The sequence below is a fragment of the Dioszegia hungarica genome (genome assembly GCF_025882075.1).
Source record: "Dioszegia hungarica strain PDD-24b-2 chromosome Unknown MKK02contig_25, whole genome shotgun sequence".
NCBI classification, from domain to species: domain Eukaryota; kingdom Fungi; phylum Basidiomycota; class Tremellomycetes; order Tremellales; family Bulleribasidiaceae; genus Dioszegia; species Dioszegia hungarica.
Window position 1 is genome coordinate 70,081 of NW_026515779.1, and position 21,491 is coordinate 91,571.

At 56.0% G+C, this 21,491-nt stretch overlaps 10 protein-coding genes across 10 annotated transcripts; 8 read left to right on the plus strand and 2 right to left on the minus strand.

The window, feature by feature from the left end:
- Window positions 1–404: 404 nt before the first annotated feature.
- On the minus strand, window positions 405–2,505 carry MKK02DRAFT_20109 (putative D-lactate dehydrogenase oxidoreductase protein; the record flags this gene model as incomplete). The annotated part of the gene is made up of 9 exons (XM_053086196.1): window positions 405–469; window positions 520–737; window positions 789–872; window positions 927–1,112; window positions 1,233–1,338; window positions 1,402–1,424; window positions 1,471–1,685; window positions 1,763–2,031; window positions 2,070–2,505. The coding sequence occupies 9 exons, from the start codon at window positions 2,503–2,505 to the stop codon at window positions 405–407; spliced, it is 1,602 nt and encodes a 533-aa protein (XP_052941980.1).
- Window positions 2,506–3,305: 800 nt separating this feature from the next.
- MKK02DRAFT_40504 (uncharacterized protein) lies at window positions 3,306–4,057 on the plus strand (the record flags this gene model as incomplete). The annotated part of the gene is made up of 3 exons (XM_053091125.1): window positions 3,306–3,483; window positions 3,526–3,777; window positions 3,825–4,057. 3 exons carry the CDS (start codon window positions 3,306–3,308, stop codon window positions 4,055–4,057), a joined length of 663 nt encoding a protein of 220 aa, XP_052941981.1.
- A 2,992-nt stretch (window positions 4,058–7,049) lies between these two features.
- Window positions 7,050–7,900, plus strand: MKK02DRAFT_40505 (uncharacterized protein; the record flags this gene model as incomplete). The annotated part of the gene is made up of 3 exons (XM_053091126.1): window positions 7,050–7,122; window positions 7,170–7,427; window positions 7,500–7,900. The coding sequence occupies 3 exons, from the start codon at window positions 7,050–7,052 to the stop codon at window positions 7,898–7,900; spliced, it is 732 nt and encodes a 243-aa protein (XP_052941982.1).
- A 783-nt stretch (window positions 7,901–8,683) lies between these two features.
- MKK02DRAFT_35276 (ribosomal protein L15e) lies at window positions 8,684–9,637 on the plus strand (the record flags this gene model as incomplete). Its single annotated transcript, XM_053089134.1, has 4 exons — window positions 8,684–9,027; window positions 9,087–9,149; window positions 9,296–9,469; window positions 9,613–9,637. 4 exons carry the CDS (start codon window positions 8,684–8,686, stop codon window positions 9,635–9,637), a joined length of 606 nt encoding a protein of 201 aa, XP_052941983.1.
- A 489-nt stretch (window positions 9,638–10,126) lies between these two features.
- On the plus strand, window positions 10,127–11,650 carry MKK02DRAFT_20539 (ribosomal protein L11; the record flags this gene model as incomplete). The annotated part of the gene is made up of 5 exons (XM_053086273.1): window positions 10,127–10,159; window positions 10,549–10,626; window positions 10,870–11,017; window positions 11,320–11,393; window positions 11,486–11,650. The coding sequence occupies 5 exons, from the start codon at window positions 10,127–10,129 to the stop codon at window positions 11,648–11,650; spliced, it is 498 nt and encodes a 165-aa protein (XP_052941984.1).
- A 474-nt stretch (window positions 11,651–12,124) lies between these two features.
- MKK02DRAFT_40508 (protein-tyrosine phosphatase-like protein) lies at window positions 12,125–13,063 on the plus strand (the record flags this gene model as incomplete). Its single annotated transcript, XM_053091127.1, has 1 exon — window positions 12,125–13,063. One exon carries the CDS (start codon window positions 12,125–12,127, stop codon window positions 13,061–13,063), a length of 939 nt encoding a protein of 312 aa, XP_052941985.1.
- Window positions 13,064–13,436: 373 nt separating this feature from the next.
- On the plus strand, window positions 13,437–14,262 carry MKK02DRAFT_40509 (uncharacterized protein; the record flags this gene model as incomplete). The annotated part of the gene is made up of 3 exons (XM_053091128.1): window positions 13,437–13,582; window positions 13,632–14,173; window positions 14,228–14,262. The coding sequence occupies 3 exons, from the start codon at window positions 13,437–13,439 to the stop codon at window positions 14,260–14,262; spliced, it is 723 nt and encodes a 240-aa protein (XP_052941986.1).
- Window positions 14,263–14,751: 489 nt separating this feature from the next.
- On the plus strand, window positions 14,752–15,447 carry MKK02DRAFT_40510 (uncharacterized protein; the record flags this gene model as incomplete). The annotated part of the gene is made up of 2 exons (XM_053091129.1): window positions 14,752–15,271; window positions 15,350–15,447. 2 exons carry the CDS (start codon window positions 14,752–14,754, stop codon window positions 15,445–15,447), a joined length of 618 nt encoding a protein of 205 aa, XP_052941987.1.
- Window positions 15,448–17,396: 1,949 nt separating this feature from the next.
- On the minus strand, window positions 17,397–19,282 carry MKK02DRAFT_20266 (hexose transporter; the record flags this gene model as incomplete). Its single annotated transcript, XM_053086231.1, has 8 exons — window positions 17,397–18,009; window positions 18,057–18,315; window positions 18,361–18,486; window positions 18,532–18,594; window positions 18,638–18,736; window positions 18,782–18,884; window positions 18,930–18,988; window positions 19,033–19,282. The coding sequence occupies 8 exons, from the start codon at window positions 19,280–19,282 to the stop codon at window positions 17,397–17,399; spliced, it is 1,572 nt and encodes a 523-aa protein (XP_052941988.1).
- Window positions 19,283–19,801: 519 nt separating this feature from the next.
- Window positions 19,802–20,864, plus strand: MKK02DRAFT_20565 (arad-like aldolase/epimerase; the record flags this gene model as incomplete). Its single annotated transcript, XM_053086277.1, has 4 exons — window positions 19,802–20,155; window positions 20,199–20,541; window positions 20,587–20,762; window positions 20,808–20,864. 4 exons carry the CDS (start codon window positions 19,802–19,804, stop codon window positions 20,862–20,864), a joined length of 930 nt encoding a protein of 309 aa, XP_052941989.1.
- Between the last annotated feature and the right edge of the window lie 627 nt (window positions 20,865–21,491).

Genomic DNA, 21,491 nt, shown 5'->3' on the forward strand with positions numbered 1-21,491 from the left:
CACGTCGGATTATCAAGCTCCGGCGGCACGCGACAGTCGTGAAGATTTCTCGCGCAGTAGATCGACTTTTCGTGGGTTTTCTTTCCGTCTTGTCCACCTCTTTCCAGCTAGGAGCCAGAAACTGCGCGTGGATCGAGCTGATAGCTGAGGTATGTATAGCAAGATGCATGCAAAAGCTGCGCTGCCAGACGACGTGAACGCTCAGAGTGTCATCGGGGCTCCTCCTTCGGAGTTTGGTTCCGCCAGCCCGCGCAAAGCCGAAGGGGGTCTTGGCAGGAGGTACGCAGGATGCTATGGCTGTGAAGGCGGCGAGATAGGTAGTTGGGATTCTGTATAGCGTGGGAGGAGCAACATGAGATCCATACAAGATAGATAATCCCAAAAAGATCGTAGAAAACCGAGAATCATGGCTTGATTGGCTTGATATTTGGGTACAGCTTGCCCGGGTTCATGATATCCAGGGGGTCCACTATATTGTGCTCAGCCACATCCTCTCCCAGTCCATGTAGGAGTACTCACGCGTCCTCTTGATAGTCTCCATTAGCCCCACTGTCCCCACGCCCAACTCCTCCTCCAGGTACTCCACCTTACCCACCCCTACACCGTGCTCGCCTGTACATGTCCCCTCGAGCCTGATAGCACGGTGTACCATCTCGTGTACCCCCTCACGGATGTTCTCGAGCTCCTCGTCCGTTTTGAACAGGAGGATGGAATGGACGTTACCGTCGCCGACGTGTCTGGCCCGTCAGCTTCGGCCTCAGATGGAGCGCGGGAATGAAAGGGCTCACCCTAGATGGCACCCAACGACTCCTCTCCGCTCGAAATCTTCTGCCGTCTCTCGTACCAGCTGCGGCAGTTTCGATATGGGTACACTGGTGGTCAGCTTTGATCCCTGCCTCATCACCTGTATCAACAGCCAAACTCACCAAACATCGGTCGTCCATGCGCGACTTTCCGGTATCAACCCCATGATACTCCACAGAGCCGCTTTTCGTCCTTGCCACAAATCTGCAGCTTCCTTATCGGTCTTGCTGAATTCGAGGTCTTTGCCACCGTGTTTTTGAACGATGATGGCTGCTGCTTTGGCGACATCGGTCATGGATGCGTCAGATCTGCGGGGTCAGCTAAAGCTTGCAAGCATAAGGGGCGGGGGAGAGTAGGGTAATGGGTAGTGATCAAGAAGAAGAGGGATCAGAGGACAACGGAGAGGGGAAGAAGGTCTTCAGACTCACCCCTGAAATTTGAAGAATAGGGAGTCACGCTCAGGGTATGACCGTCCAGCGAGACCCATTTCGTTGATGGACTGGACCGTCTTTTTGTCTACGAATTCAACGCATTCTGGCTGTCAGCGCACTTCCTCGTCAGTGGCAAGGAGATCGGTCCATAGAGCGCATGACGTACGGACTGGTAGTCCGGCATTGACACTGTGAGATCAGCAGGGTGCCGGTCCAAGGTATAAGATCTGCTTACATCTCAGTCGCAGCCTGCACCGCCTCCTCCACCCCAGCGAAGCCCACGACAGCACATTTTGTGGGCAGAAGAGGTGCAAGCCGCAGAGTTGCCTCGGTAACGATACCGAGAGTCCCCTCGGCACCGATGAACAGCTTGGTAGTGTCAAACCCTGCTGAAGACTTCCGAGCTCTTTGTCGTGTCCGGATAACCTCGCCAGACGGAAGAACGACAGTCTATGGAATCAGCTAAGGCCTTGCATACCCTGCGGACGGGGCCAGGCACTCCAGCGGCGTGGGACAACGAGACTTACCAAGTTCAAGAACCACTCGGCCTTGGCTGTCCCATACCGCACCGCATTTGTCCCACTACATCCCGTACCCGCCATCCCCCCGATAGTCGCCCCCGGTCCCGGATCCAGCGGGAAGAACAGCTTGATGTCTTTATCTGCGAGGTGCTTGTTGAGGTCTTCCCATTTTACACCGGGCTGGACGGTACAGTCTCCGTCTGCCTCGGAGATCCGGAGGACTTTGTCCATCATTGAAAAGTCGAGCGAGATACCGCCGTATGGCTGAGACTCAGCTATCGCCCTGACCTACACCAAAGGGAAAGTCTTGCACCTACGCTGCTAAAGTGCCCCTCGAGACTTGTTCCGCCCGAGAACGGCGTGATCGGCACCCTATACTTCGTCGCCACCTTGACCACCTCCACGACCTCCTCCGTGCTCTCCACCCAGACCACCACCGTCGGCACCTTGGCCTCATGGTAGCTCCAATCGCTAATCCCGTGCGTCTCCAGGTCTTCCTTGTCCGTACTGACCTGATCCGCCTTTCCCTTCTTTTGCCAGCTCGCCTTGAGCTCGTCAATAGCCGCGAGGTAGGCCTTGTGGTCCCCAAACCGGGGCTGATTGGCAGATTGGAGCTCCTTGGCCCGCGCCGAGTCGATGAGGGTGTACTGGATATTGGGGCGGGCGGAGAGGGTCTCGGAGGTGTAGTACCCGGCGAGCGCGGCGCCGAGGAGGGAGGCGACGAGGATACCGTAGGATGTGAGATTCATATTGGGGGCAAAGCTCGGCCCGGGGCTGGCGGGTGGGATGGAGGGGGTAGCGGTAGCTGGGCGAGGGGGTGGAGTGGGGCTTGAGGAGGGGGTGGCATACCGCCGGACGCGAGCGACCGGGGCTGCTCTCCGGAATACCGAGGCCTGGGCCAGAGCGGACCGTATAGGATTTCGAGCAGAGCTGATCATGGCGCTTCCTATCGACTGTAGGTAGCTCAGGCTGATGTATGAAGGTTCATAGGTACCCAGCGCGGAGCATGCTTGGCTTGCAGCCTGATCTGTCGCAAGGTCATCAAGCGCGCGAGATCGCCGGCTCCGGATCTCCGAGGTTTATCCGAGAGTGGCGCGGAATGTGACACCACCCGTTTGCAAGTGCCACATTCGTTGGCGCTCGCAGCTCGCCATCCTCAGAATCGAACGGATCTGCATCTGTTGAATGGAGCAGCACCGCAGCTGTTCATCATGGAAGGCTCTGGCAGGTAAGAAAGAACCGTCGCCGCGGATCACAGAATTCTCCTCTTCTCTGGAACCCTCACCCCGAGTCCGTTATAGATACTTCCTGCGGGTGTGCACTGTGGCATCGATAGACGAAGGGGCATAAAGGATCCGCAATCTGCTGGAACGCGTATGGACAGGACCCCTGAGATGGAGAAAGCGGTGCTAGCGCCAAAGGATTAGCGGTATGACACACTCTTGTAGTCCGCGCGCAGTGGGGGACCATCCCTACATATAGGACCCAGAGCAGGGAGGGCTCTTGCCGATCGCCTCTCATCTTCTTCCTCATCCACCGATCAGTCATCATGCCCAGACGCGCATTCACCCTTGACTGCTCCGATTCTCTCCCTACACCCGACAGTCTCGAGACAACTCCCGGGGCCGACCGCGATGGTGACGGCAATATGTACAATGGCTACTGGTTCACGTTCAAAAGGGAGGACCTGGAGTGGGCAGAAAATCCGGTCAGCAAGGTCACCAAGGGTAAGCTTTGCCTTGCCTCCTGAATGTATACTCATTCCCCAGTCACCGAAGGGAAATCGAAAGATATGTCCAACGATGAGGTGTTCGATCACATCTTGAGCTTTTATCGCGGTCCCGTTATCCCAGACACGGACCTGATCACGCTGCGAAAGAACTCACTTTGGCTGTCTTCAGCGCGGAGCGTGGAGAGGCTCACAATCAGCAAGACACCAAACTACTCAGACATCGATACTCAGTTCGCCTTCGAGTGTGCCGAGATCAAACCGGGATTGGCCACACTGAACATTCTTTTTCGTGAGTGAAGTCCCCTCGTACCGCTTGCAAAGACTGATGATATGTAGTCCGCAACCGCTCATACGAACTGGGCAAAGACGACAGCATGGCAACATTCCTCTGGCAACACGCGAAGATCCGGGCGGGTGAACCCTTGTCTAAAGAGGGGCAATTCATCGGCGAGAGCGTCTATCAAGAAGCACGGGGGGCCCGACTCGGCTTGGAACCCGCCACTCTTTCTCTGATGCAGCCATTGCTCCTCGGCCCAGAACTCTTGCGGACCAACCTCCGCTACTCCTGACCAAGACAAGCTGGACACCCTGCTATAGACTTGTGACCTTTACCGTATGCATCTTTTAACCTCGGCAAAAGTGAACTGTAGTGCGCGTGTGAAGTTCCTGCACCGATATGCTCCTCTTGTAGCTCATAAACCTGGAGAGTCCGTAACATATGTCAAGAAGCGAATGGTCTCGCCTATCAAAGCCAAAGTGGGGTGGATATGCCCATACTTTCACAACCTCTCTTCACGACGTCTCCGGTATCAAGCCAGTCATTAGGAGGGGGAGTATCGCACGTCAGGAATACGATAGCTGTCATACCGAGCAGCGAGCTCTAACGCCTCGAGCAGATTCCTACTGGCTGATCAAAGGGTGGCGCTATCAGCTCCATCGCGGCTCCCACCCAAAGGAAGCTATCCGCTGCAAGTTGAGATCTCGCAGTATCAAGTGGGGTAGAGCCATCCTCCGGTTCATCCCGATGGCTGACTAGCCAAAGCAGTGCTCGCCAAAGGAGCATTGGCAGGTTGCTATCTAGTGAGACTCGAAAGCGCAGAGCGTTTCTTGCTATCGAAAAGAGAAGCTGAGGGTGCAATTGTGGGGACATGTAACAAAGGACACCGGTCGACGAAACGCGACCGGATGAACCAGTGGGACATTCTAGTGCTCGATTCAATTGGGCACCATCCCTTGTGTGGCGCTCCGCCTAGCACTGCGGACATACTTTGTGCTATATATCGAGAGCCCATTCTGTTTCCCTCTCCCTCACCGCATCCGCAACTTCACGCTAACAGCACTCAGATCGATACACGTCATTGACTCTATCCACAGCTCAAACCATGTCTACTGCCTCTCAATCCAGCACCGGCAATACCGTCGCGCCCGCTGTGGAGACTGCTCCATGGCCGGGAGGTGTCAGATCAACCCTGCAGAGCGGAGAGAACAGGGTGTACTTCGGTTAGATCTCACGTTCTCACACCTTGGAGCATGAATTTATGTGCTGATGACATTGAACAGCCACTTCCACTGGATGGTCCGAGGCGTTCATCCCTCAGGACGACGCGACTACCAGCTCATCCGGTCAGACTGTGGGCCCTGCCGGGACCAGCGCGACTGAAGGCACGGGAGGCAGCGGAGGTGGAAAGATCTGAACCCATTCTTATCGCTGGGCTTCTGACGACTGACACCCCTACGTACATCGCCCTGCCGGGACACATGTCTACTTATATATCCTCATGTATTTTGCTGAACTTGTGAGGCTGCGGTTCTTAGATAATGCTAAGAGTCGACCGGACGGGTACTGACATGGTCTTTGGCTGAACGCGGTAGCTCTGAGGAGCGTACTAGGTGGCCGCTGCACACGATATCACGTAAAAAGTCATGCATGTGGTAGAAGACAATAGGCATCGGGGACGATCGAGCTGACGATGGGAACGAGACTGGGCGTGGCAAACAAGGCTACGCAGCCACAGACGAAGTCAGCACGCAGTCCCCAGCTGTCTGATTGGCAGAGCGTCTAAGACAGGGGTCACTCACCAAGCCGACCTGTACTTGAGAAGAGGAGGACTCGCTCACTTGCCCCGGTCGTCGGTCTGGGAGGCCTTGGATTGTGTGGTTTGTGTGTCATCGTTCCTGCTCTTCGTGATCCTCGCCACGAAGTTATCCAGGGTCTCCAGACGAAAGCTACCGTACCAGTGGGAGATCACGCGATGGATGGTATCATCGGTCTTTGAGACTGTCTGTCAGCTCTACGATATGGTAGCAACTCGTGAAGGAGAGCATATGGAAGGCACTGACCAATGACCATGCGCCTCACGTCACCGCCGTCCACAGGAATGAGGCGACCATCCTCAATCCTTGTCCCCTCGTCAGCGTAAATGAGGTCAGTGAGAAAGCCGGATTCAGAAAGCGGCGACATCAAATTGTTGAGGTTCGTGTTGTCACTGTGTGACAAAGTGGTGCTGTAAGACGGGCTCGGGCTAGGCGAAATGATGTACGAAACCAGAAAGTGAGGGGGGAGGAGCCGGGCTTTATGGTGCCCTGTAGTTGTGCGTACGAGCCCCACTTGAGAGCGAAGACACCAAGGATCGCTTGATGACCTCGAGGTGCTTCGCACAAATGACGACGAACGAGGAAGGCTGAGTCAGGGGGCACCTCATACGCGTTCGAGCATTCGTGACGCAAAGGATGATAGTACTAGATAGTTCAGCCACCAGATCTCGCAAGCTAGAGCTCGAGTGGGGCAAAGAGCAGGAAGAATTGAGGGAGGACAGCTCTCACGCGCTTCGGCAGGTTATTGGGTACCTTGGAGGACGAAGTACTGAGATTATTGAGCCACAAGGTCTCGCAATCTAGAGTGGGGAGCGCGAAGACAGCTCGTACGCGTTCAAGCAGATGTCTGCCTCAGTGAATGGACCTGTCAGCGGGTCAGCCACCAGATCTCTCAATTAGAGTGGGGCGAAAAGAAGGCTGGATCAGGGGCAGCTCTTACGCGTTCGAGCAGATGACTGGCTCAAAGGACAATGCTAACGCCCGGTCAGCCACCAGATCTCGCAATCTAGAGTGGCGAAAGGAGAAGGCTCAATAAGGGATCAGCCCACACGCGTTTGAGCAGATGAGCATGAACAAAGGTCGATCACCCCAGATCACCCCAAAAAGGCAGTCAATGTGAGCTGAATGAGAGATCCCCGAAGGGGGAGCAGCCTGACACGTCGAACGGTCGCTAGATGAGCAGGGACAGGGCGGTGCATTGCCAATCTCGCTTAGCTGATTGTGAGCTGGGCTGTAAAGCACGGAGGGTATCAGACGTTTGGGCTGTCCTGTAAGTAGGTGAGTTTCCGAAGTGATGAGACCGTACTCACATCACACTCCCACGTCACTATCGTCTTCTCGCGGTCTTCACCCTCTTATTCTTATCAACTTCATTGCCGCACTGATCAATTCACCTGTCCCAGATGTCATCTCCTACCCCCCCCCCTCCCCGCGGCCACGTTCGATGCAACCAGCAACGGCGCAGAGATGTCCCACAGTGGTATCTACTTCGCGCGTCGTCCGAACAAGGAGGGCGAGGACTGTACGAGGGCCATCAAAGGTATGTCAGCTCTGTCAGGAGTGAGAGAGATGTGGCTGACGATGCAGTCACCGATGGTGAGCCTCACATCATGAGCAATGACGAGATGCGGGACACACTGTGGCACCACTACGGCATGGATCGCGCGAAACCCACTCTCGAGTACGAGAACGTGGATCATCTCAAGGACGTCGATCCGGTCAAGTACGCCACAGCCGTCGGCGAAGATCATCACTTTCTTCGCTTGGGTCATACGGGCGTCACACTGAACTTCCGGGTCGCACGTTTCGAGAACGGGGACAAGGAGCTGAGCGCTGTGGCAATGAGTAAGTGCTACCGCTAGATCGTCAGGCTGCCGGCCTTACAGCAGACTGACAAGGCAGAATAGCCCCATACAGAGGGGTTTACGCTTTTGGATGATACGGACGAGCTCGCTACACATCTCTGGCTGGAGATTGGCGATCTTGATGCGGGTTTCCCACGAGATGAGTTCCTCTTTGATCGGGATCCCACCGCGATGTCAGCTGCACCGGGTGGTTCAGACTCAAGCGCGCCCGCCGAGCCGTTGTGCCCGACTCAAGCATTTGTTGAGCAGCTCAGCAAGAAGGTCGCTCAGCTCATGCTCGACGAGGGCGTCAGCAAAGGGGATGACGGGGAGCAAGGGTCAACTTCGGGGTCAGCCACGCCGAGTGATCCAGATACCGACGGCCCCGACAAGTCGTTGCAGAATGCCGGACACTTTGCTGAGGATATTCGCAAGATGCTCGCTGAACTCCAGCTCCGCGAGGAAGCTCAGTGAGGGGATCACCGTTCAGCGCGCGCCCGGTCTCGTGTTCCCTCCGCCTCAGCCTGTCAGTCCATTGTATCGCGTTCTCATCTCCCCGCTGCCTTCCCTCTGTATATTCCTGAACCAGATGCATCGAGTGCTACTAGTGGTCAGGAAGTAGTGCAGACTCGGTGCGCCCCCTGAGTGTACATTGGGAGTAGCCGAGGGGCACACTGGAAGCTCATCTTCAGATAACGAGCACGATCAGTCAGCGTCATTAGCCTCGTTGAGGCGTCCGTCAGTAGTCAAAGATCGCAATCACCTCCCTCAACACCTAGCTCTGCCATACACAACTCTTGGTGTGTCCGTTGCCCCCCTTGCTCGTCCCCGCTCAGGTCCCACCTTTCCATCTAGCTGGATATAGCGAGGCGAGTCGGCATCCACACCATGCTGCTCTTTCTCCCCGCGTCGGTCAGAGAGCACAGTCAAGAGGAGCTTGCAGTATGCTGGAGCTTGACGGAGTGGTATGCATGCATGTTGGAAGCGCAAAGTGGGGTGCTCTAGGTGGGGCGAAACAAGATCTCCCACGCTTGTTTCCGCCAAAAACCGCCACATCCCTCGGAGTTTTTCGGCATTTCCATCTTTGGGTGTGATTTCCGTCGGCCCCGCTCTCTCGCTGGCTGGCTGCTGGCTGGCTGGGTGCAATCTTTTCTGACGAGCTCTTGCTGCCTGTTCTCTATCCATCCAGGGGGTTTTGTCAAGGTCAGCTATACCACCTCTACCCCTGCCCGTCCCTCCCGCAAGCTGACGCTTCAGATGGGTGCCTACAAATATCTCACCGAGCTCTACACCAAGAAGCAGTCGGACGTGCTCCAATTCGTCTCGCGTGTCCGATGCTGGGAATACCGCCAGCTCGCCGTCATCCACCGCGCGTCCCGTCCTTCGCGCCCCGATAAGGCGCGCCGGCTCGGATACAAGGCCAAGCAGGGTTATTTGATCTACCGGGTGCGGGTGCGCAGGGGGAACCGCAAGAAGCCGGTCAAGAAGGGCGCGACGTTTGGTAAACCCGTGAGACAGGGGGTGAACCACCTCAAGTTCCAGAGGGGGCTGAGGAGCATTGCCGAGGAGAGAGTGGGGAGACGGTGTGGGAACTTGCGAGTGTGAGTTGAGCGCGGAATTAGGGAATGGGGTGAAAGGGGGAACTTTGGCTGATGGGCAGACTCAACTCGTACTGGATCAACCAGGACGGTGTGTACAAGTACTACGAGGTCATCCTTGTCGAGTGAGTTGGTTTCTGTTCGAGCAAGAGAACTGCGCTGATCTGTCTCTTCTTCTCTACTCCTCAAATTCGTTTTTTACCTAATTTTACCTGTCCTCTTCCTCGCCTATTCTCCTTCTGCTCTCTCGCTCGCTCGCTCTTCCCCGCAGCCCCCAACACAAGGCCATCCGCCGCGACGCCCGTATCAACTGGATCGTCAACCCCGTGCACAAGCACCGCGAGTCCCGAGGTCTCACCGCCGAGGGCAAGAAGAACAGGGGGTTGGGCAAGGGGTCCAAGCACAACCACACCCCCGCCCGGGCGACTTGGAAGAAGCACAACACGTGAGTTTAGGTCTACACAGCGGGGTCAGAGCGGACTGGGATGTGAGAAACGGAGCAGGATGGAAATCGAGGCCAGCAGGGGATGGGCAGCAGAGGACGGAGATTGGAGATTTGACTGGTCTCGTTCTTGTGCTGACCCACAGCCTCTCTCTCCGCCGATACCGTTAATCCAATCGTTCATGAGCCGTCTCGCCGGAAGGATAGGGATGGTCTTGGATGGATGGGTTTGGGGTGTAGGATGGGGGAATTGGGCGTTGAGGCTAGTTCTGTAGTGCTCGTATGGATGTGTGTTCCGGATCTGCTCTGATACGGGTCGCACCAAGGGGCTGTGCATGCTGTAGGCTACCGTTGGACCGACCGAACTACCGCTCGCGCTGAAGCTGCGTCTTGGAGTGCTCTGGGCTCATACAGTAGCCCTGCTGCCGCAACGAGGAATGCACCTGCCCGCAAGTATCGGCGATAAGATCCCGCCCTCCAAAGTCCGAAACTCCCCCTTCCCGCAGGGGGATTACCTCATTCATCCTTACCCGACCCCCCCTCTTACTTCGCTTTTCGTCCACCGCACCACCGCCGCTCCAGCCAACCATCATTCGAGACCTGCATCAAAAGCTCTCTCTCTTCCTCTGATTCACCTATCCACCACATACATCAGTCGCTATGCCCCCCAAGATCGACCCTACCGAGATCAAGGTTAGTACGCGCCCGGGTCGACAGATAAGGCGGAGATATAGGGAGATATAGAGGGATTGGGGAGAAGAGAGGAAAGGGGGAAGGGAACGGAACGGAACGGAGGGGGAAGATAGGCGGCTAGCCAGAGATGGCTGTCATGGATGTGCGGAAGGGAGGGCTCGGGAGCTGTAGGCTATTGGCGGACGTCGCAGGGAGCGAGGGGATGAGGGGATCATGCTATAAAGAAGATCGCTGATCTAGATCCTTCTTCAACTCGACTATCCTGCATCAACCTATACGCTCTTGCGAATCACCCATCACACTTCTGTCGCTCTCGAATCTACCCGCCCATATACTTCGGCTCGCTCTATCTCTCTCGCTCTCTACCGCTCGCTCGCTCGCCCAAATAGATCATCTACCTCCGGGCTACCGGTGGTGAGGTCGGTGCCTCGTCGGCTTTGGCGCCGAAGATTGGTCCTCTTGGTTTGGTGAGTGTGGTTTCTCTGCTCTGGATGGATGGTGTGGATGGGAAGCAAGTGGATGGTGGCGATGGGCAATATGGGGAGAGGTCGGTTGGAGAGGCGGCGGACAGTGGCGGGGGAAAGGATCGAGCTGTACGGATAGATCAGGAGTGGCCGAGGCTACCTGCCTGGTCTGGACGACGACTTTATGATCATGATACGGTGTCCACAGACCCACACACTCCCCTGAAAGCCCCGCTAACCCCCCAGTCCCCCAAGAAGGTCGGAGAAGACATTGCCAAGGCGACCGGCGACTGGAAGGGTCTCCGGGTCACCGTCCAGCTCACCATCCAAAATCGTCAGGCGACTGTGGCGGTTGTTCCCAGTGCGAGCTCGTTGGTCATCAAGGCTCTTAAGGGTGAGTTTTGGCCGGGTATGATTGGGTCGGGTGGGGTATGGGCTGGAGACGGGGGACTCAGGGAGAGGTGTGGAGGAGGTTCGGGAATGGATGAATGGATGGGATCATGGGATTGACCAGGATAGCTGCAGCTGGGGGAGGGCGATATGGGCAAGGGGAAGGGATGGACTTGGCCATATAGGCGGTGCCGGAGGTTCTACTGGCTAGGAAGACCGGGGTGGTCACGGGCTACATGAGAATGTTGCGTTGATAGGACGGGTCTCTAGTCGCACTCCTGTCTGGACCAATCGCTGACTCTGCAGAGCCCCCACGTGACCGCAAGAAGGAGAAGAACATCAAGCACACCGGTAACATTGCTCTTGACGAGATCTACACTGTGAGTTTTTCAGCATTGTGCGGGGGTCTGCGAGGCAGCACAGAGTAATTGTCTGTACGATTGGGCACAATGCTGATTGCTTCTCCCTCTAGATCGCACGCAAAATGGCCCACAAATCCCTAGCCAAGAACCTCGCCGGTGGAGTCAAGGAGATCCTCGGTACGGCCCAGTCGGTCGGGTGCACAGTGGACGGCAAGCCCCCTCACGATATCATCGAATCCATCGACAACGGGGAAACGATCGTTCCGGATGAGTAGAGAGGGGAGCGGTAGAGGGCTTTGGGGTGTAATGATATGCATTGGGGATATACAGAAGTGAGATTTTGAGGATTTGAGGTTGTGGGCTGGTTTGAGCTGCTGGATGGTTCTTGCGGGCAATGGCGAGCAGGGTATTCTCTGGGCTGGGCTGGCGGACGTCGGCGCTGAGCAGGTAAGAGGGGTGGGCGTCATGATAGGAAGACTTGAGTATAGGGGTTACTCTGGGGATCTGAGGGAGAGAAGGCCAGTGTGAAGGTGAATGTGTGACAATGCACCCCACCCGGAACACGGGAATTTACGGCGTTATCTCCCCATTCTGATCCGTGCGACATGAAACACACGGGGAACACCAGGCTGGTGGCCAGCTTCATGCGCACTGTAGCTATCTCATCTATCCTTAACAAGCTCGATAGTACACGGGGATCGCACACCCGACCACAGGGATTGCTCGCTGCTGCAGCTCGCTCGGCCAAGATGCCTTCCTCCTTTACGCCTCTCGCGCAAATCACCCCCTCCCTCTACCTAAGCGACCACGCCGCCGCCTCGTCCCTCCCCGCACTCGAAGCAGCGGGCATCACGCACATCGTCAACGTAGCCGCAGGCTGTCCTAATGCGCACCCGGATCGGATTCGGTACCTGACCATTGGGTGCCGGGATCGGGGGTACGAGGTGTTGAGTCTGTACTTTGGGGAGGTGGCTGGGTTTGTGGCCAAGGCGGAGGCGACGCGGGTGTGGGCTGCGGATGGGGACCAGGTGGCCTCCGGAGCAGGAGAAGAGAGAAGAAAAGAAATAAGGGACGGAAGACGACCCGGCCGAACACTCATACACTGTCAATTCGGAATCTCCCGCAGCGTCACCTTCGTCCTCTCCACCCTTATGCTCAACTATGGTCACTCGCTCGCGTCCGCCCTCGCCCTCGTCAGGTCCGTCCGGGAAGAAGCGGAGCCTAATCCGGGGTTCATGCGGCAGCTTCGGGAGCTCGATGGGAGCTCTACGGCGGAGGATGGGGCGGAGTACCCTACGGCGGCGGATAAGGCGGTAGCGACGCTCTGTTCGGCTTATTCGGTCAACTATCTCCCGGGTGGTCAGCTGGCGGATCTCACAAGGGGCGCTGTCAAGGCTATACGAGACGTCTCGGAGGGTATGGGAAGGATGGATACTCTGATAAGGGCCTGGCAGACGACGTGCGAAAATTACGCGACCAGGTCAGATAGGGACGAGCGCGCGCGTCGGGCTTTTGGACGGATGTGGAGGGAGGCGATAGAGGGGGAGGTGGTTAGTAAAGAAGAGACGGGAAGGGCGCTGGTGGAGATGAAGGAGGGAGAGGGGTGGGAGGATGTGAAGGTCGATGTGCCGTTGGCGGAGGGGTTTTTGGGGGTTTTGTGGGGAGATTTGGGATTGGATGAGGATTAGAGGTATTGGTGAGTCTTGCCTAGTTGATACCACAGTGAGAAGCGTGAGCTGACATTGCAGGACAACAATGCGCTTGAGTTGCTGAAAGTGGACATGTTATCGATCAGCATGGACAGAGTCGATCGTGAGTATAAGCTTCGTGCTGCGCCCTGTGTCGATAAAGAGGTCTGCTGATAGACGCAGCGCGGTTGCGGAATGATTCTGACTCCTGCAAGCTCCTGCATGATGACGGACGATTTAGATCCAGGTACGTCAGCTATGACGCATAGTTGTGTATGTATGGTACCTGACGAGTGTGGTTGATGCCATCGCAGCCCGATATCAAGTTCTGCTTCTGCCCATCACCCTCATCTTTCGCTCTCCCCATTTCAAAATGCCCCAATGCTGGGACGCCCGAGGTCTAGAATACACAATCTGCCGGGACTTCAAAGACAACGATGAAAGCGATTTTGTCTTGCTCAGCCGCGGCACATTCAGATGGGCCTACCCTTGTCTCAAGGCTCAAGTGGCTGACGTGAGGTACGTCCTTTCTGCTTCATCCAGACGGGCCATGAAGCTGATCAAGTAGTCCCGTCTTCCGCGAGATGTTTGCCAACGATAGCCTCAAAGACGGCGAGCTGCACCTGGGCGTAGACGCCCTCATGACCGAACTTTTCCTCAACCACATCCTCCCTAAACAGTATCCTTCCCGTTTCGTCAACACCGACTGGAACTCAATCCTGCCCGTCTGCAACCTCCTCCGTCAGTACGAATGCACCTCTCTGGCCGATCAATACCTATACCAGTCGAGCCTGTACGATCCGAAACAGCACCGCTTTGCGGCCTTCGTCCTCGCGTGCCAGGCCGACCACCTCCAAGCGGCGTGCAGACTCCTCAAGCGGGCGGGGCCCAGTGAGACGTCGGGAAGCGGGAAAGGCGCATCCCTCCGCCCGGCGTCGCAGAGCTGGACGGCCAAGGATGTGGACGGTCTGTCTACGGCGTGGCTATGGGCGTTGACATGTGCGGTGCAGTGGGCGGATAAGCTGTTCAAGTTGGATGAAGATGGGAACAGGACGGGGGATGCGTACTGGACGGCGGTGGTCGGAGATTTTATGAGCAGGATGACCTCTTGTGAGTTCTCGCCTCATTTATCTTTGCTGCTCGAGCTGATCACTTAGAGACAAGACTTCAGCAATACATCATCGTCATGGCGGGATTAATAGCTGGCGCACTGAGAGGGGAAGGTAGAGTGTGCGGGTTGGGAGGGGTATAGCGTAATATGCGTAGATAAGAAGATGAGATACTCTGTCCCCTATCACCTACTGACATTGACGAAGATACTGAGCTGAGCGAGACTGAGCAGCTGAGAAGAGGACTGAACAGAACCAGGGCAAAGGGCCACTAATGTGGCCATGCGAAAGTTCCGTGCCCGCTTCTTTTTGAGAATCATGCAATGACCATCCTTCCTCTGTCCACCTCACCATACCTTCTCCAGTCGACAAGCGGAAGCATACCGACGCGAAGGGTACCGTTCACCACGCGTCGAGGCTCACTCGGACGGCGATATCGTCCTCTTATCCGCCGATAAATATGCCTTCCGCCTCTCAATGCAAGGTCCCGTTTGGCTGACGTGAGGTGAATAGATCCTGCTACTCATGCCTTAGACCATACTGATAGTACCTGATAGTACCAGCTGTGTCTTTCGAGACATGTTCGCCGGGTCTGCTGTGAGCGGGTCCGAGGTGCACATGGACGCAAGCCGCGAAATCCTAGAGATCTTCCTGTCTATCGTCCGAGAACCGTCGGCATCAATAACTGTGCCCTGGTATGACTTGGCGGCGGCTATCCAGATCGCGAGACAGTACGACTGCCCCGAAGTCGCCAGAAAGCTGTTATACACAGGCTGCCAGTACGATCTGGGTCCCTATCGCCTCGAAGCCCTGGCCGAGGCTTGCCAGCTATCACATCATTTGGCGGCCTGGCGAATCTTGCGTAACGGCAACCATGGGGAGAGAGGTATGAAGAACTGTATCTCGCTTCGCCCCAATAGCGGAGCATGGACGACCCGCCAAGCGGCAAGCCTGTCACCCGCCTGGACTTGGGCGCTCACTTGCGCAGTCCAGGAGGTGGATCGGAAACGGAAGATTGCGGGGCAAGCCGGATCTGAGCGGATCAGTGAGGATTACTGGATTGCGGTCTGCGGAGAGTTTATGACGTTTCTGAGCAAGTGTGAGTCCATCCCTTCTCGACGTGTCTCCCTCAGCACAATCGGGCTGATCCAGTAGAGTCGATTGAATCTGTCACCAGGGTGTCTTGTCGCTGGCGAGCAGGCTCGAGACGAGGTCGTCATATTGGTTGCCATAGATGACTGGCTCGATGTCCTCGACTTGAGCGACTCTGCCTAATGGGCCCATACTACATGCACTACACGCTCGCATTCGCGTCCGATCCGCACTTCTCGAGTGTCAGCTTGTGCGCGAGCCGTCTTTGTGTCTGTATCGGGGCTACTCGCGCAGAGTGACCAGTGACTGCGCTTATGGTAGAGCTATGCTGTCTGGCTGCTCATACTGGTTTGGGGGCAGAAGAGATGTATAACTGCAACTCCTCAGAGGGATTCTGGAACACGATTGCCTTGCTCCGCTCGTGACGTCACGTGACGTAAACCACTCATATGACGTAAAACCCCGTGTGTTTCATCTTCCCGCGAGTGGCGACGTTCCACCTCGATCTGCCTGGTAATAGATCGATGTATCAACTGCCGGTGACCACATAGGTGACTTTGCGCTGGTCAGGTCCGGAGAGAGGTTATTTACAGACGAGGCGGGAAGTTCACCTTGTATATGTCACTCGGCAAGAATCTGACGTTCCAAAGCTCATCTGTAGGGTGTGCGGAACCCGCTTCCCGAGTCTTGACCTTGCTATGATAGGGCGTCGGAGCGTCTAGTGAGGATACTGCTGTATAGGACCATCACATATGCCGACAAGTTGAAATTGGGACATCTGGAGTGGATGCCACGGGCCTGGGCCTCTGACTATATGGTGATCGGACTGCCGTATTCCAGCACCTGAGCCGTACCCGACACGGCTTATCAGGTCATTCAGGTGATCCAGCTGCCGGAGCTTCAACAATCAAGAGATGCAATACTCAACGCTACCATTGTGCAAAACTGTACGCCTCCATGCCCACTGGGGGACAAGGAGTGCCGCTTAGTATATAAGGGGACCAGTTTGCCAAAACATGGAACTACCTTCCTCTGCCGGGGCGGATCAGGTCATTCAGGTGATCCAGGAGCCCCATCTTTGAGATGATAGGACTTAGAGCCCAGTGCTATGACCCTCTAGAACTGTACACCTCCATGCCCGTTGGGGGACAAGGAATACCCCATAGACTATGGGGGGTTGTCGGGCTACAATTTCATTAGACAATCCTGACCTGACGCGGCTTATCAGGTCATTCAGTCGATCCAGATACCCAGTCTTTTCAAGTCTGATGCTTCGTAGCCAAATCTATTATCATTCAGAACTACACGCCTCCATGCCCACTGGGAGACAAGAAATACCCCTTAGACAACAGGGGGGGGACCAGGTCGCGAATATACCAACCTACCTGGACCTTCCGGGGCTGATGAGGTCATTCAGTTGATCCAGATGCCCAGTCTTTTCAAGTCTGACACTTCGTACCTAAAGCTACCACCAATCAAAACTACACACCTCCATGCCCATTGAGGGACATGGAATACCCGTCTGACTATAGGGGGAATGAGATCGCGAATACGCCGAGAGAGACATTACCTCTTCAATCGTGGGTCTTTGCCGCTATAGTGGCGGGCTTGAAGGCGGGAAGTCAGCTGACATTCCAGATATGTCATGCCCTTACCGTTGCTGCCGTTGCTCGAGACACCCACACCCCTTCCCATGCCTCTCCTAGACATCAAGTGCATACATGGCGTGCTTCTGATCGAGCGCGGTACTGACATCCATATTGGACAGCCAGTGTTGTACAGGTATCGAGGGTGGCGCCTACTGGGCTGAGCGCCGCATATGCGTCAGACCCTGCCAAGCCACAGTGGTGACTCCGACTTTGTCCGCGTCCTGTGCAGACCACCGCCCCCTTACAGATCCAGGTGAAGCACTGAAGGGGTACACCGAAATCCCGACGGGGTACACCTGGTAATCTCCGTCATTCTATATAAGGCGAGCCCCTCATCAGGCCGATCATGAACCTAGCACTTGACGGGCGAAATTCTTGCAATATGAGATGGGTGCGAACGTCTGTAAATCTGCAGCTGCTTTTCAAGTGACCCAAAGAGCGAGCCTCGAATAATATACATTGGCAGCCAAAATAAACTACTCCCTAGTCCTTGCGCTCCACCACCGCCTGGTTGACCCGCTTACTCCTCTCATCCTGCGCCGAATCTTCAAAAATGAAGGCAAGCTCCTCGATGCTCCGGCCGTACGTCTCCGGGAACATAAAGTAGATGAACAACACCTCGAACGCTATGAAGACGCAGTACGAGGTGAGGTACTTCCACCCCGCGTTGGCCATCCCGATCGGGTTGACAAAGGTGTTGAGGAAGAGGGCGGCGCGAGAGAACCACTGGAAGACGGACGCGCCGCGAGTTCGCATCTGGTAGGGGAAGAGTTCGGGGAGGTAGGCGTACGACAAGGCGTTGAAGGCCAAGTTGTAGCAGGGCTGGTAGAGGAAGACGAGGGTGACGACGAGGCCGGACCATGCCTTGGAACCGGTGGCGGCGTACTGGGCCGAGAAGGCGGTCCAGAGGGCAAAGACGGTAAGGATGGAGAGGGTGCAGGCGAGGTAGATCCGCCTACGGGGGAAACGGGTGGCGAGGAAGGCGATGGTGAATGCTGTGATGGCGCCCCAGAGGGTGAGACCGAGGTTGATGACCTGCCGGGTTTGCGAGTCGGTGATACCGACGTTGATTAAAATAGGGGATAGATAGTAGGAACTGGTCCGGTCAGCTGAGGCACAACGATGAAGTGTCTTATAACTCACATGAGACCGTTACCGGACCACTGGGTGGCGAGACCAAGGAATGCGGCGATAAGTGTGCGCTTCCGGTTCCCGCTGGTCTTGAGCAGGGTCATCCAAGATTGCTTGCTGAGTTCCTTTTCGAGAGCGATGGTCTGCTGGATCTGGGCGAATTCGGCTTGGGCAAACTCGGAGCTTTCGTCCCCCTCGGCATGGTACTTGACGAGGATGGCGAACGCCTCGTCGGCGCGACCCTTGGCGACGAGCCATCGAGGCGATTCGGCTGTCATATCAGCTCGGGGCAGTCTGGATGGAGGAGAAGACTTACGGATGAAGTTGATAAAGATCAGAGAGACCATAGCAGGCAGAGACTGGAGAAGACTCGGAATACGCCACGCCCAGTCATTCTGCATCTTGAAAGTCCCGATGGTGATGATGGCCGCGAGAGAGGATCCTGAACGTCAGCTCATCCTCCTAAGATGTGATGGGATAAACTGACCAGTGAAGAAGAAGGCGTTGAAGAGTGATCCAAGTCGAGCGCGCTCCTTGGGGTGCGCCAATTCTGGTTGTCAGCTCGGCCCCGCCACCCAAATCGACCAACTCACCACTGATGAGGTTGGACGCGCCGACGATTGCAGGAGTGATTCCTATTCCGATAATGACTCGAGCGACCATGAACATGGGAGTATTGATAGATCCAGCCTCTGAGTCATCAGCCTGGTACGCGGGGTTTTGGAAACAGAACTCACGCAGACCAGCACCAAGCAAAAGAATGAGACAGCCTAGCTGAGTACAACGACGACGACCAAATCTGTCGGCAATGATGGGGACGAAGGGAACCGAGACGATGGCCTGCGAGTCAGCGACCGACCAGCAAAGCACAGACGGGAGACTCACTCCAAGCGCGTACATGGAGCCGATCAGACCGAGCATAGTTCCAACGGGATTGTCAAAGTCTGAAGGTCAGCATCTTGCAGCGACAACATAGCAGTAAACTCACAAGCTGTCCATCTTGGTACCGCTTGAAGACCGTTCAGGACCGACGCATCGTACCCCGACGTGGTCTCCACACAGAGCACACTCCCGATGAAAAGCAGATATAGCCGGCGCAGATTGGGCTTCTGGTACCAGGGCGTCTTGTCGCTGGCGAGCAGGCTCGAGACGAGGTCGTCATATTGGTTGCCATAGATGACTGGCTCGATGTCCTCGACTTGAGCGACGCGAGAGTCAGTCTTCTGGATATCTGACATCTTGCAGGTGTGATTGGGTCAGATGGGGAGTTAGTCGGAGCCCCGATCTGCTATATATGAGGAGCAGCGGGGCCGTGTCAGAAGACTGCCGACTGTCATAGTGTCTTACGGTGACTTGTAAGGCGTGGACGACCATGACGAAGGAGGGAGGAGAGAGCAGCGATCAACAAACCGGGTTTGGGCGCAGGAGTTCCGGCGAGTTCCGGGCCGGATTATCGAATATCGCCGGGGCCGGACAAACTCTATTTCCGCGCTTCACCTATCGCTGTCATCGGCGACTTGGATGCTCACCTATCATCTACTCGCCGATAGCGGCGCAAGCTGGATCCTCGGTGTATTGGCCGGCTTGGGGCACTGCAGATGTCGCCTAGCGCGGTTTGACAAGAGGTATAGATCTAGGAGCGGGAAGGAGCTCATCTGTTCTGACTTGACATCTCGCCACTCTCACTCTACACTTACACTTAGGTCAACATGGCACCCGTCGCAGCAACCACCAGCGCTTCCACCTCTACTCCCTCCATGGTCGAGAGCGCCATCGCCAACGCCAAGCTCATCCTGCGTGGCGGACCCGATGTCCAGGTCTCGGAGCCGGTCCAGCCTCAGAACTCGCACAAGCGGGACCTGGACTCGAACCCCTTCAACCGGGTCTGGCGGGGAGACAAGAAGGGCTCGATCCGCATGCCTGGTGTGCCGACTTTCGAGGACAAGCACGAGGAGCGCAAGTGGATCAAGGCGCACATGGCGGGGAGCTTCCGGTATTGGGGCAAGATGGGCTTTGGGGAGGGCACGGCGGGGCACATCACGGTGCGGGACCCGGTCATGCCGGACCACTACTGGATGAACCCCTTTGGAATGCACTTCTCTCTCATCAAGGTGGGTCCGAACCTCGTATCCCATGTATTATGCTGATGTCTAGGCTTCAGACCTTGTCCTCGTAGGACCTGATGGCTATGTCACGGAGCACGGCGCCCAGCTTCCCATCAACGAGGCCGGCTACGTCCTTCACCACACTCTGCACCAGCGTCGCCCGGATGCTGTCGCAGCTGCCCATTGCCACAGCTTCTACGGCAAGACCTGGGCCGCGTTCGGCAAGCCTATCGACATCATGCAGCAGGACGCTTGCCTCTTCCACAACAACCTCTCGACCTACTCCAATTACGGCGGTATCATCCTCAGCGACCAAGAGGGCAACAACATTGCCGACGCGCTCGGCGAGAAGGCGCTTTGCTGTATCATGCAGAACCATGGCCTCTTGACTTGTGAGTTTGTAACTAGCTTTCGCTTGGACTTGGCTGACATCGCAGTGGGTCGCACGGTCGACGAGTGCATCTACCTCTTCTGCCTCTTGGAAAAGACGTGCAAGCAGCAGCTGGTCATCGAGGCGGCTGCAAAGAATGGGCTGCCCAAGACCATCATTGCGGCCGAGGACGCGGCGTATACCCAGGCGAGCAATGGGTACTGGGAGACCATGTACAACAACGTGAGTGGGACCAATCTTTCGACTGAGCTCAGCTGACTCGATCAGTTCCAGCCAGAATTTGAGCTGTTGAAGAAGGAGACGGGCGGGGACTTCTTGCTGTAGATCGAACGTAAATGTAGCATGTACCTGATTCTTCTGACCCCTTCTGCCTCACCTACACTGCTGTTGGCCCTCCAGTGATGCTATCACCCGTGGGGACGATACTTCCTGTAGTAAGAGGGGAGCTCAGTCTGCAAAGGACAGCTCAAAGAACCCGCCTGATTGAGGAATGTTGACGCGTCGAGTGCCGAAATTCTCGCGAGACAACTTCACCTTATCTTGATCTTATCAGCTCCATCTACATCCAGCATACACTATACATCGCTTTCCGACCACTATCCCCACCATTAAGGTAGTTCACTGTCACGAGTCCTGCCTCCGCGATCACTAGCGGTCCGATCTTGTCTTCGAAATTCAAGATCTATCGCTTTCTGATTCACCCCTCTTCCCCCTCACTCCCCTGTCGATCCCTCTCTGTCCAGCCTCACACCAGATATGGTGAGTCCTTGAGTATGACCTGCTCAACGAAAAGCTTCCCGCTCACGATATAGGTGGACGCAAGATCGACACCGGCTCCCCGCGCCAATCTCACCTCACTCCCTCATGAGGTCATCTCTGCCATCGCCGTCCTCCTCGACCGGCACTCAGCCAACGCCCTGGCGAGAACCTCCCGCCTCCTCACCTTCGGTG